Source organism: Ipomoea triloba, chromosome 10, assembly GCF_003576645.1.
Source record: "Ipomoea triloba cultivar NCNSP0323 chromosome 10, ASM357664v1".
Lineage (NCBI taxonomy): Eukaryota > Viridiplantae > Streptophyta > Magnoliopsida > Solanales > Convolvulaceae > Ipomoea > Ipomoea triloba.
In genome coordinates this window covers 10886695-10900023 of record NC_044925.1, presented here as the reverse complement: position 1 = coordinate 10900023, position 13329 = coordinate 10886695, and the positions used below count along the sequence as shown (strand labels likewise).

The window sequence follows — 13329 nt, the reverse complement described above, 5'->3', positions numbered from 1 at the left end:
GATAGGTCAAGGAGACCAAAATGGCATTGACAATAGCAAACATCTCCCATGCCCTATTAGCACATTATGTATTTCCTACCTAGGAACTATGTGGCACCAATGCAAGGAAGGACTAATCAAAATCCCATTCCATCTTCTTGATTTCTTTTAAGTGATTGTGATTTAGCTTGCTCTCTAGTGTGTTGATTACTTGCTCTCTTGCTCATTTGTTACTTTTAGACACAATGTTGCTTGCACACATTTGGATTCGTTGAGAACGACAACCCCTGAAAATATTAATTCTCCAACCTACTTTTCATCTCACGCATACTACAAGCTTGTCAATATAAACCTATTCTATTGTTTGTTTTGGCTATTTATTTCCAATGATAAGTTATTCCCTTTGCAAGGGGAATATTCATTCCTAGAGAACACTCTGGTATTAGTTATTCCCGAGAATTATATGGACAAGGAATCAATAATGATTAATTACAAATTTAGTTACGTGGAATTTTGAAAATGAAATATGCTTTTACAAGTGTGGATAACATAAGTGAGGATAAAAATGACAAAAGATTTATACCATAATTTATTTAAAAATTGTCAAATGAAGTACACGTGACCCTGATCTAATTTAGAGCACTGGGAGCTTGGTTCTAGGAACAATCCCTATTTTGTCACGCCCAATTTATTATTTTCAGCTCATCAAATTTGGTTCATATCTTTCATCGATCTAGTTTGCGAGAGTGGTAGGCTCACACCCATCATGGACGCAGGCCAATACATCTCTGTAATCCCTTGAGATGGTGAAAGAATCATACACTTTGCCATCTCTACTCTTCTTGTATTCGAAGAGCAGAGAGGATTGATTAAACGCGGTGAGCTTGACAAACCCCCAGTCGTAATCCTTGTACAGGCTCCAAGTGGTATTGATGGAGGTGAACTGTGAAAGATGGCTCCCTCCGCCCCCGACCACGACGTGGATGGTCCCGTTGACGGTGCCGGAGTAGTTAGAGGTTTCGTCGTTGACGCATTGGTTCTGGTAGATGGGGCAGGTGCGTTCGTAGTTGTGGACGTGGCCGAAGAAAGCCATGTCAACTTTGTACTTCTGCCACAACCCTTGCAAGTGCTCTCTCCCCATGGGCTCCTCGAAAGACCCCTCTTTGGCGTACCAATCGTTAGAGGAGTAGCCAAGCACGCGGTGGGCAGCAAAGATGAGCCATGGAGTCTTGTGGCGGTTGGCCGAGGCCAGGCACTTCTCGATGAATTTGTATTGCTCTGACCCAATTCTCCAGTCGTGCTCCGTGTCCGCTATGCAGAAGTGGAATAGCCCATACTCTGTTTGGTACCAAAATTTGGCTCTGTTCTCCGCCGGGACGTAGTAAGTGGTTTCAGCCGGCACTCCACACTCTCCGCCGGAATCTTGGCCGTCGTAGATTGATCCTGAATTGGTAAAGGTCCGTTCATGGTTGCCGCTGTATGTCAAGAATTTCATAATATTAGGTGAAGCTGCTTGCTTGCTTCATAGAGTACAGTTATTTATGAACACAAATAAACAAACAAGCTATTAACATCATGCGCTTACTACTACTGCCAGAAGTTATAACTATAACTTTTAGCATAGTGGTGGTAAACCTTTGATCTAACAATTTAGTATAGGAGTCAGGATTCGAGTCCGGTAAAAACACTTAAACGGCCTGAGTTGTAGGGGAGCGAGTAAAGAAGGGTGAAGTCCCCTTAAATTGGCTACTAGCCATAAATTTTAATGTAAGGTAAGCGTTTGGTCCTAATACAAACCTTGCGATCATGAATGGCACAGTAGAGGTGATGGGTGCAACCTGGGCTGTGAACTGGTCCCATTGGGAGACATAGCCATTCGCGTAAGGTAAATCTCCAATGAGGAAGACAATGTCAAAATTATCAAGGTCATTAACGAGCTGGTCAGTTGTCAAGAGCGACCCTGGCTGATAATCCGCATATTCATTTGATCCATCACGCTCATGCTGCTCACATAAACGTTTGTACGTACAATTCAAATGAAGAAATTAAGGTAAACATATAATAGAAACATCTGATAATTTTAAGGTAAATTCACCTTCCCCATGTCTCCAAATATTATAATGCGTTGTAGTGATTCTTGTCCTGGAGATGGCGGTGCTCGAAATGAATACTTCTTGCCCCAAACGTATGTTCCATTCAATAGTAAATGGCCGACTTTGTAAGTGTAGCTGTGAAAATATAACAAGTAAAAAAATGACTCATTTAAATTTATTTATCCGTCTTTATACCTAGTCAAGTACCTTATTTGATTTCTTAGTTGTAAATAATATTGTTAATTAGTATCTATGAATTAATTAAATGACTTTTGGTAGCTTAATAAATTTAATAAGTGATAAGAAATTTGTGGTAATATGTGAAAATTAAAGTTGGATTGGCTTTGAGGAAACTGACATAACATTTGGCCACAATTCCTTCAAAAAGCCAGTGTGGATGAAACCAGGATCACGCCAACCAACTGTTCGTGCAGGTGGACCTGTAACCCATGCTCATTTACAACAATCTTCTATTAGTATGTAATCTTTTGACTAATATAGATTACCAAATGCCAAAAACATTTTGAATGAAATATAATTGAAACTAGCTTAGCTTGTATGTGTTAGTTAAACATTTTCACATTATTATATTTCTAATAATGAACCATACATACATACATACCGCACATGCTGGTCCTGTGGTACGTTGTAGTTTCGGCAGGTGTACGTTTTTGAGCTTGTCCCTTCCAACCCCATTGGACCAACGGATAAGCTTCATCTATGTTATAACCACTTGTCCATGTTACTGTCATCTGAACAAATTTAATTAATTAATTAATTAATTAAATTCTTTTCCAATTAAAATTAAAATTAAAATTAGAAGAAAAAGGTGTACATATATATATAATGAACTTACTTGGTCCCAGGACTTTCCAAGAGCAAGGCGTGGCCAAAGAGGGGCTTTGGGATTCACAAAGGACAAGAAATTTGATACTGATATCAATTTCGGCTGCACTCCACATCCGTAAATAATTATTCGTATGTAAATCTTATAAATGCTTGCTAATGGTTAATGATATGTGTAAGTGATAAGATGAAACCACCTCAAATGTACAAATTTTAGCCTAAATTTTTTTGTCCAAATATATGATAAAACAAAACTTTAATTCTCCATTATTTAAAAGTGAAAACATGTTTAGAATGAAATAGTAACACTTAGGGTTTGTTTGGTTCAAACATGGGAATCAGAATAGGAATCGGAACAGGAATCAAATACTTGGTAATAGGAATGAATGTTGGTGAAAAATATTTTGTATGTTTGATAGTAGGGTGGAATCGAAATGATTACTAATATTGATGTTTGGTTATGTATAATCCTATAATAGAAATAAAAGTTTTAAAAATACAAAAAAAAAAAACAAAAAACAAAAAAAAAAAAAACAAAACAAAAAATCAACGCATTTGATCATAATATAATGACATCCAAAAGCACCAATATGAACAAAAAAATCAAAACAAAAATCTAAATGCACTAATCTAAACTTAAAAATTAGATTACCTATAAGATGGAATGATACTCATTTTTAATTAGGGAATGGAGTTTTTAATTGAAGGGATGATCAAATCCTATAATTGTGTTTTAAAAATTTATCAACCAAATATTAACTATGATTTTGATTCCTATTATTAGTGTACAAACTCATGAACCAAACACACCCTTATTTTATTTTATTTTTAAGTAGTATGTAGAAATTAAATTTTAGTAGCACATACGTTATCTAAACCACCAGAAAAGAGTGCGAAGGAGAAATCTGCTCGTTGATTGATTAGCTGAAATTTGATTGCAGTTTTCCCTGTCTCAATGTAATTGTCATTGGAATAATTTGCAAACTTGAACTGCATAAAAAAAAAAAAAAAATAGTTAGTTTTAATTAAAAAGATTTAGCATAACATCATGCCAAAAAGGCACTTAGGAAATCTAAAATTACTCTTTATAAATTACCATTTTTTTTTATCTTTTTGATGTTATATAATGATTTTCTACTTTTGTAATGAAATCTAATATTACTCCTCATATGGTGTGGTGTTGCAAGTAAATATCTATTGAACAAATTACTCCTACCTTTATGGGAGCAGTACAAATGAATGGGGTCTGGTAACCATATTCTTCCATAGCGCCTTCCGGGTAACAAATAGACTCACTGTATTTACAAATTAAATAAAAAAATGTAATAAAATGTGTATTTACAAGTATCACAGTTGTGTGAGACCGTCTCGAACAGTTATGCCATAAACTAAGGTGGACTCGGGTCAAAATACACAACTTATATACTGAATGTTCACAATTTTCATAATGAATTTTCTCAATTTAAATTGTGAACATTAAGACATTCAGTATGTAAACTGTTAACATTCAGTATATAAAATTTTGAACATTCAATATGTAAATTGTGCTATAAACGTTCAGTATATAAATTGTGTATTTTTTGATCCGGGTCCACCTTGCAAGATGGACCCGTGATTACATTGCAAAGTGGACCCGAATCCACAGAATAATTTGCAGACCATCTCACAGATAGGTTGCGTCAATATGCAAATGTAATACTTATAAATAAAAAATAATATAATACTTTTGATGGAAAAAGTAAAACTTTTACATCAAAATGTAAAAATATTACATTTGTTCTCAAAAATATTATGTTTTTTTTTTTTATAAGTAACAAACATTTTATTCTTAAATAGTATTACATCTGTTAATATAAATATTACATTTCATCTTGATCCAACCCGTCTCATGGACAAGGATCCTAAAACAATCACACACAAATTTTTACCTAATAACAATGAAATATTTGTGATAGATGGTGGTGAAGATCGATGATTTCAGTGAGTATGCATGTTAGTATTGAATTATATAGGTAAGGGATAGGGTAAGGCCGTACATAACCCACAAATAATAAAGTTAAAAATTTATTGGCAGAAAAACTCAAATCTTTGTGTTTGCGTTTTTTTTTTTTTTTTTTTGAGTGCTATTGACTCTGTTACAATGTAGTATCTGTTCATAGCTACTTTCACAACCAAATGAAACACAAAGAGCCAATATCACCTCCACTGACTCGAACCCACTAATCTCATGTGGGGTATAACTGGGTGCCACTAAACCACATAATCTTTGGTGCGATTATTATTACTTGATTTAAAAACCTAAACATTTATATTTTGTGAGAATCATGCCCAATAATAATGAAATATTTATAAATAATAAATAGTGCTCCCTCCATCTCATTTTATGAATTTGATTTTGTTAACTAGATTTGACTCTTTTCAGGAAAAAAAAAAAAAAAAAAAAAAAACTAAGATTTGACTAAAGTTGTTTATAATTTTATAATATTAAATTTAATATTTTGTATAAATATATTTAAAAATTACATTTAAAATAATAGTAAACACAAAAAAAATAAATTTAAAATTATAAAAATAATATTGAAGGAAAGAAGCAAAGAATGAATAATTAGTTTGAACAATGAATAATAAATAGGACAAATAAAATAAAACAAAGAAAGTAATATTTTATATTATTATTTAAAAAAATATTTTAATTAGTATAGTCATAAATATTAATATACTTGTAAAAGTCGATACATATTTTTAAATGATACTATATTCTCCTCCAAAATTTACTTCCTACATATAACATTACTTGATTGACTCTTTTGATTTTTCACAAAAGGAAAAAAAAATGATTTTTTAAAACTCATGTCGGGTTATGAGCTAAATTTATTTTTAAAAATATATATTTTGCATCTAAATATTAGTAAGAGAGATAAAGGAATAATTCATATTGTTTTTAAGTTTACAAATAATGTCATGTTTAAAACAGAACTCGGGCTATTTGGTTGTAACTTTTATACCTTACTATCGGATTTGATATACATTACTATATTTGTTTGCCCACTTGTGTTATATATCTTATTACATGGTTCAAATTCCTAAGTATCTTTTTTTTTTTTTTTAAGTATTACTAACTCGGTTAACAGTTGTCTCCACTGAGGCTCGAACCCACTCCCATCATCCATGTAGGAGTGTTAACCGGGACACCGGATGCCACTAGATTTACCTGTCCTACTTGGCTCAATGTTGTAAAAATCGCGCATATGCGGCACCCAGCCGCATCGAGGAAGGCCGAAATCATCCTCCTCCACAATCGGGCTAGGCTTTTTTTTTTTTTTAATAATTTTAAATTTTAAATATTTAAACTATTAATGTTATAATGTATTAAGTTATTAACTAATACTCTAATTGTCTAATAAGTAATAATTAATAACTTAATAAGATAACAAGTAATAAGTAATAACTAAATTAAACTAATAAGTAATATACTAATAATTATTAAATAATAACTTAATAAGTAATAACTATTAAGTATTAACTTATTAATAAACACTATATAATTATTAACACTTAAAATATATTCTTAAAAAATTATAAAAATTAAAAATAACTATAAAAATTAAAAAAAAATTAAAAAAATCGGACGTTCGGGGGTGCCTAGCGATTTATGCCACCCTGACTTGGCTACTTTTGAAAATTGGAATAAAAAAAGAGGAAAAATAATAGTAGTAGTAGTAGTAGTAGTAATAATAATAATAATAATAATAATAATAATAATAATAATAATAATAAGAAGGTCATTCGCCAAAGACCTTGTGGTCTAGTGGCACCCGGTTGCACCCCTACATGGGAGGAGGTGAGTTTGAGCCTTAGTGGAGGCGATATTGACTCCTTGTGCTTTATTTGGTTGAGAAAGTAGCTATGAGCAGATCCATGCATTTTGATAAATCAACAGTTGATGGTTGATGAAAAATAAAGAGAAAGGGTCACATTTGTGTGAAACCGTCTCACGGATCCTTATTCGTGAGACGGGTCGTGTCGGGTCGAAGCAACACGCAAATGTCATACTTATATACTCAAATATAATACTAATTAGGAATACAATTTTTGTTACTTATAAGAGAAAATGTAATACTTTTGAGTAAAAAATGTAATACTTTTTAATTTTGATGTAAAAGTATTATATTTTCCATTAAAAGTATTAAATTTTCTATAATAAATAATGTTGACAAGTGCCCCTTACTTATAAGGGAAAATATAATATTTTTGAGGAAAAATGTAATACTTTTAAATCAAAATGTAAAAGTATTGCATTTGCCTTTAAAAGTATTACATTTATCCTTATAAGTAACAAAAATTTTATTCCTAATTAATATTACATTTGAGCATATAAGTATGAAATTTTTGCGTATAAGTATTACATTTTCATCTTGATCCGACCCGTCTCACGGTGAGACGGTCTCACACAAGTTTTTGCCAAAGAGAAATAGGTAGAATCAATTTTATAAATATTACAAACTTGAAAGTTTTAATAATTATAAAATTGACCCAATATTTATTTTTTTATACTTAAATTCTTAACTATTGATGAATTTTAATGAGCAATTGAGATTAGTTATTACAAGAAGGGTGGGGGTAGGAGGTTGTTCTCATTTGAAATCACCCCTATGTATGTATTATTTATTTATTTATTTTTAATAATTTATTTAAGTAGTATTCAAAAAAATAATTTATTTCTTTATTTATTTACTTTAACTTCAATTCCTATTTATTACTCCGTACTTAAATAAAGGAATTACATTTATCAGAATTCATTACAATTGCTAAGTCAATCCGCAAATTATACTGTGGACCATGGTCCACAATACATTGTGGATCATGGTCATGGCTGATACTACAGTTGTGTTGAACTGATACTGTAGTTGTGTTGAACTGATACTGCAGTTGTGTTGAAAGGGAACTGCAATTGCGCTGAACAGAGGTCGTTTCATCCGTTCAACACAACTGCAGTATCAGTTCAACATAACTGCAGTTCCAAACGGATGAAATGGCCTCTATTCCGCGAAACTGCAATTCCCTTTCAACATAACTGCAGTATCAGTCATGGTGCATGGTGCATGGTCCACGGTATAACGACTGAAAACAATCACCATTTTTATTTCGATGTTTGAACTAAACGCAACTTTAAAAAAAAAATCACAAATGACCTTGCTATGACCTTGCTCTTACCTAATGCATCAAGTAATCAATGAAGTATCACGTGAACAGTTTGTGTGAATCATTTGAGAGTGACACCTTATTGTGCACTATTGATTGTTTAGAATTTTAAGTGGAAAACAACAACAACAGTAATAATAATAATAATAATAGTTATTATTTTTTTTTTTGAAAAAATAATAATAATAATAATAATTATTGATATTATTGAGCGACAGCACAGTTGAATTATGAATATGGTTCTCTTTTTTTTAATCACTTTTATTTTACTCTGTATTTTCAAAATTCATAAATTTAAAAGAACATTTCAGTTGAGACATTACTTGAATTTGGCAGGAGAAAAGACTCCGACCCAATCATCGTTGGACGGTTGTGGATTCTGAAGATTCACAGTCACCCATTCTGTATCTTCCCCCTGCAAACAAATTAAACTTTTAATACTAAACGCCCGTTTGGTTGGAGAAAATTAAAATTATATTCTACTTTCATCTAATTTTCAAGGTTACATTTTTACGGAATTAGAATCTCATGCATCCACTATGATATAATTTCAATTCCTCATTTTTTGGGTTAAAAAAAAAGATGCACTTGAGACAAAATTACACTCTCTTTTCTAAAGTAAAATTGATGTTTCATTTGTCTGCTCACATCTCTCTCTCATTACGGATCTTTCTTCTTATGAAATATACGCTAGTGATACAAGTTTATATCCAAAATGAATAATCAATCTAAAAACATCAGCATATTTCAAATAATAACTGTATTGTATTATAGTTCTGACACAAATTTACTTGTCATTTAATAATAATAATAATAGTAATAATAATAATAATAAGTATATAGATTGTGGTCTTTATATAATTACTTCTTTCATTTCCATTTCCAAAGATACCAAACACTAGAATTGCAATTTTTAGTAATTTTATTTTTAAAAACTAAATGTTAGCGCTAAATTTTAATTCTCACTTTGTTTTTATTCTATTTCTCTCTTATGAAATTATTATTTTTTCCCTTTAATTCTCTACTTGCAACCAAATTAACACCGGTAAAAATCTAGAAATGAAGGCAAAAACCAGAACTTGCAGGCAACATATCATTCTTTAATGGCCACACGGACCCCTAACCACAGGCAACACACACATATACGTGTGTGTCCATATATATATATATATATATATATATATATATATATATATATATATATATATATAGCATAGATCTCATGTGAACTACTATTGATGTGAGAACCGCAAACAAATCACTGGTATTGCACATTTGATGATGTGGAGGTAGAATCCACATTTGAAAGTAGAAGAGTATTGCAAGATAAATTCAGTCTATGTAACATGATTTAAAGAAAATAGTACATGATGAACTTCTATTTCTCTCTCTCACAAATCCTTGGTACAGAGTATAAACACTTTTCTTAAGACCCAAAGGATGAAAATATTATATCCTTATTTGTCAAATCATGGAGTAGAAGTGAAGGGATAGAATTTGAGAGTACACATAGTAAAACTCATGATTTATGATAAGAGTTTTTATTACATGGAATCTCAATCTCTTACTTCCCCACTTTTACTTCATGATATAACAATCATTGATAAATTATCTTCATTTTGCGATACTGCAAAAAAAAGATCTACATCAAAAATTGAGTGAAAGAATAAAAATTAAAAGTAAAATTAAGAATCTAAATAGCATTTTTCTTTTTAAATAAACACTTGACAGTTGACACCATTTTTGAAAGAAGTAAACGGTAAAAACCTTGATCACCAATCAAAAGCGGCAACTTTTGATTTTGGTGGGGACACCTGCACATCCACAAATATAATTCCAACTTGAATATTCTAATACTATAGAGGACTTGAATATGCAGAAAATTACCTAACAAATTATTAGGTGAGATATGTTGTTGGAAACGGAGCAGAGAAACAATATAATTCAAAATCTAATAAAGAGTTTACCTTGAGGCCAAGAAGATCAGGTTTGGCTTGAATGGAGGCTGAGTCTCGGAGAGCCAAAACAGCCTTGTGAATTGCGATCTTCGACAAAGGCTGCTCCCCTAAGATATGCCCATTTTTCCCCACTGAAATATGGCTATGGAGGGCTGAACCCAAACCTATGAAACAACAGAAGAAGAAGAACAGTTTCTTCATTTTTTTTATTCTCACTCCTCACATACACGCATCAGATGCCTACTAGTCAAATAAGAGAGTAGAAGGGAGATGTGCATCTTTGATTTGATATTTTGGTATTTATAAAGGGACGCAGCCCGCATGGTATATACTATATAGAGTTACAGCAGGGATGCACGTGATTAGTTTCTTTAATTTTATTTTATATATGATACCTTAGATTACACCTTACACTGAAACTTTTGTCTAAGACTCGTTGAAGGTATATGCTTTTGGTCAAGTGGTCAACCATTTAAATTAGCTTCATGAGCAGTTAATTTTTTTTATTTTTTATTTTTATTTTTAATCATAGACTATTGGGACATTGTCCTATTTAATTTTTTAATAGAAAAAAAATTGTCACATTACATCATAGGTTTTTATTTATTTGCAACAATTAGTCTTTTTTTTAAAAAATAATTTATTCCACCATTTAATAAAGAATAAATCTTACGTGAAACTGTCTAACTATAAGATGTACAGGGCCTTTCCATTAAAATAGGGGTCCTATCTAATAGTTTAATTTGGACATTCACTATTTTTGTTTTGAAATGCAATTTAATTAAATATAATAGAGTAAAAATGCAATCTAAATATAATAGAGTAACGAAAAAGACAAAGATAATAATAGAACATAGGGGAAGAGGGATTTTTTTAATATTTAGATTTCACTATAATGATACAAAGAGATATCTATTTATAAAAAGTAAGAAATATAATCCAAAAAGACCTATGAAATATAATGATAAATATAATGCATCAACAAAGAAAAAAAATACATTTTAAAATTTAGTTTAAAATTAGTAACATTTCCATGCATATGCAAATACAAATTTATTCACCTAAATTTCGATGTCAATTACTTCTAAAATTTTATTTTGCAGTTATTACAATTAAGACCAATATATACATTCTAAAAAAATATTTATCAAGTATAAAAATATTGAACTATATATAAACTATTTTTGAAAAGAGTAGGGCCCCCAAAAATTGGGGGCCCTATGCGGTCGCCCCGAAGATGTGAAATACTTTTAGTTAAAACATAATTTTTTGTTAAGTATCCATAAAAAGTAATACATTTTAGCTTTAAAAAAAGTATTTTATCCCTGTGCGGTCAACTTGAAGATGTGAAATACTTTTAGTTAAAACATAATTTTTTGTATTTTATCCATAAAAAGTAATACATTTTAGCTTTAAAAAAAAAGTATTTCATGTTTCACAGTGAGACGATCTTATACAAGACTTATTTTTAATAAATACAATTAACATGTAATTTCATCTTTTAATTATAAAAGTTAATGTCATCATTAAAAAAAATTTCATGTACTCCCAACTTTTAATCTCACTTGTGTTCACATTTGATTGGAGGAAAAAAATAAAAAAAGAGGAATGAATAAACATCTTGACTCCCTATTAAATTAAACAATCAAGGCATGCCATGTCATATGGAGTAAAAAAAAATGGAGTAGAAATTGAGAGTACTTGTAAAATTACTCAAAATTACGCGTTAGGTCTCAATATTAAATAGTGAAATGATAAACAAATTTAAATAGATCAAATAACTAATTCTGGGAAACAAATAAAAGTTAAGAATGTAATTTAAAAAAAAAAATTTAAAATATCAAGACTAAGTGTGACAATGTCACATAATAGTCAATGACTAAAAATAGAATGGCAAAAACTTGTGTGAGACCGTCTCACCGTGAGACGTGTCGGGTCGGGTCGGGTCAAGATGAAAATATAATACTTATACGCACAAATGTCATACTTATATGCTCAAATGTAATACTAATCGGGAATAAAATTTTTGCTACTTATAAGGGTAAATGTAATACTTTTAAGGGAAAATACAATACTTTTACATTTCGATTAAAAAGTGTTACATTTTACCTCAAAAGTATTATATTTTCTCTTATAAGTAAGGGATACATGTCAACATTACTTATTATGAAAAATGTAATACTTTTTCTCTTATAAGTAACAAAATTTGTATTCTTGATTAGTATTATATTTGAGCATATAAGTGTGACATTTGCACATATAAGTATGACATTTGTATGGTGCTTCGACCCGACCCGACCCGTCTCACGAATAAGGATCCGTGAGACGGTCTCACACAAGTGTGACCCAAATAAAATTTGTACCCTTGCATGCCACGTTAAACGGAGTACCCATCCAAAAAAAAAAAAATACAATATATACTTTTTAGGTAGGTATATCATGAGGAATTAGGATTCAAACACGAATAAGTGTTTGAGCTTATGGGAATTTGATTTATGCTCATCCGTCATCCCTCCCTTGTGTGCACGAGAACCTTCTTTAAACTATAAAATTTAAATTGTATTTATATACTAGCCCCATCCAAATATACCTGTATTTATATTTATACTAGTATTTTGTACGCGCGATGCGCGAAAACTCATGCCCAATATTAAAACATTAATAAATACAAATAATTAAAAATTTGTAATTCAAATTATATATACACAAATAATAATATATGTATTTGATACATATATATGATTTACCATTAATAAAAACTTAATTAAAATATAATCAACCATTAAATTAATTATATAATGATTTTAATAAAATGATAATTAAAGAATAGGAAAAAGATATGATAGATATAGGTGTATGGTAATAATGATGGAGTTAAAAGTAACGGTGTTATAACGGTGTAAGGGTATTTTTGTATAACAACAATGTGGTAGGGACAATTTTGTCTAATAACATTGAAGTGTACAACATTTAAAGCAAAATGTATACATTTATTAGCATACAAAAAGAGGGACATAAATCAAGATTATAACCTTGATTGAGACTTATTATGTTTTTAGATATTCCCCAAACAATTCATAGCGTGATCGCATCTTGTTTTCCTAAAAGATTTTTAAATCTTCTTATCAATATAATAAAATATTCGCCCGACTTATATCACATGAATCATGCCCTGAAATAAATAAAATTTATATGGTCCATCATATGGGCTACACATTATCTTACAATATAAAAATATTTGTGAGAGCACA

At 30.6% G+C, this 13329-nt stretch overlaps 1 protein-coding gene across 1 annotated transcript; it reads right to left on the bottom strand.

The window, feature by feature from the left end:
• Positions 1-533: 533 nt before the first annotated feature.
• On the bottom strand, positions 534-10332 carry LOC116031829 (nucleotide pyrophosphatase/phosphodiesterase-like). Its single transcript, XM_031274140.1, has 10 exons — positions 10088-10332; positions 8444-8535; positions 4135-4213; positions 3786-3908; positions 2929-3021; positions 2695-2824; positions 2431-2512; positions 2075-2207; positions 1777-1982; positions 534-1454 (listed from the first exon to the last, which is right to left on the bottom strand). The coding sequence occupies exons 1-10, from the start codon at positions 10277-10279 to the stop codon at positions 713-715; spliced, it is 1872 nt and encodes a 623-aa protein (XP_031130000.1). The 5' UTR covers positions 10280-10332; the 3' UTR covers positions 534-712.
• Between the last annotated feature and the right edge of the window lie 2997 nt (positions 10333-13329).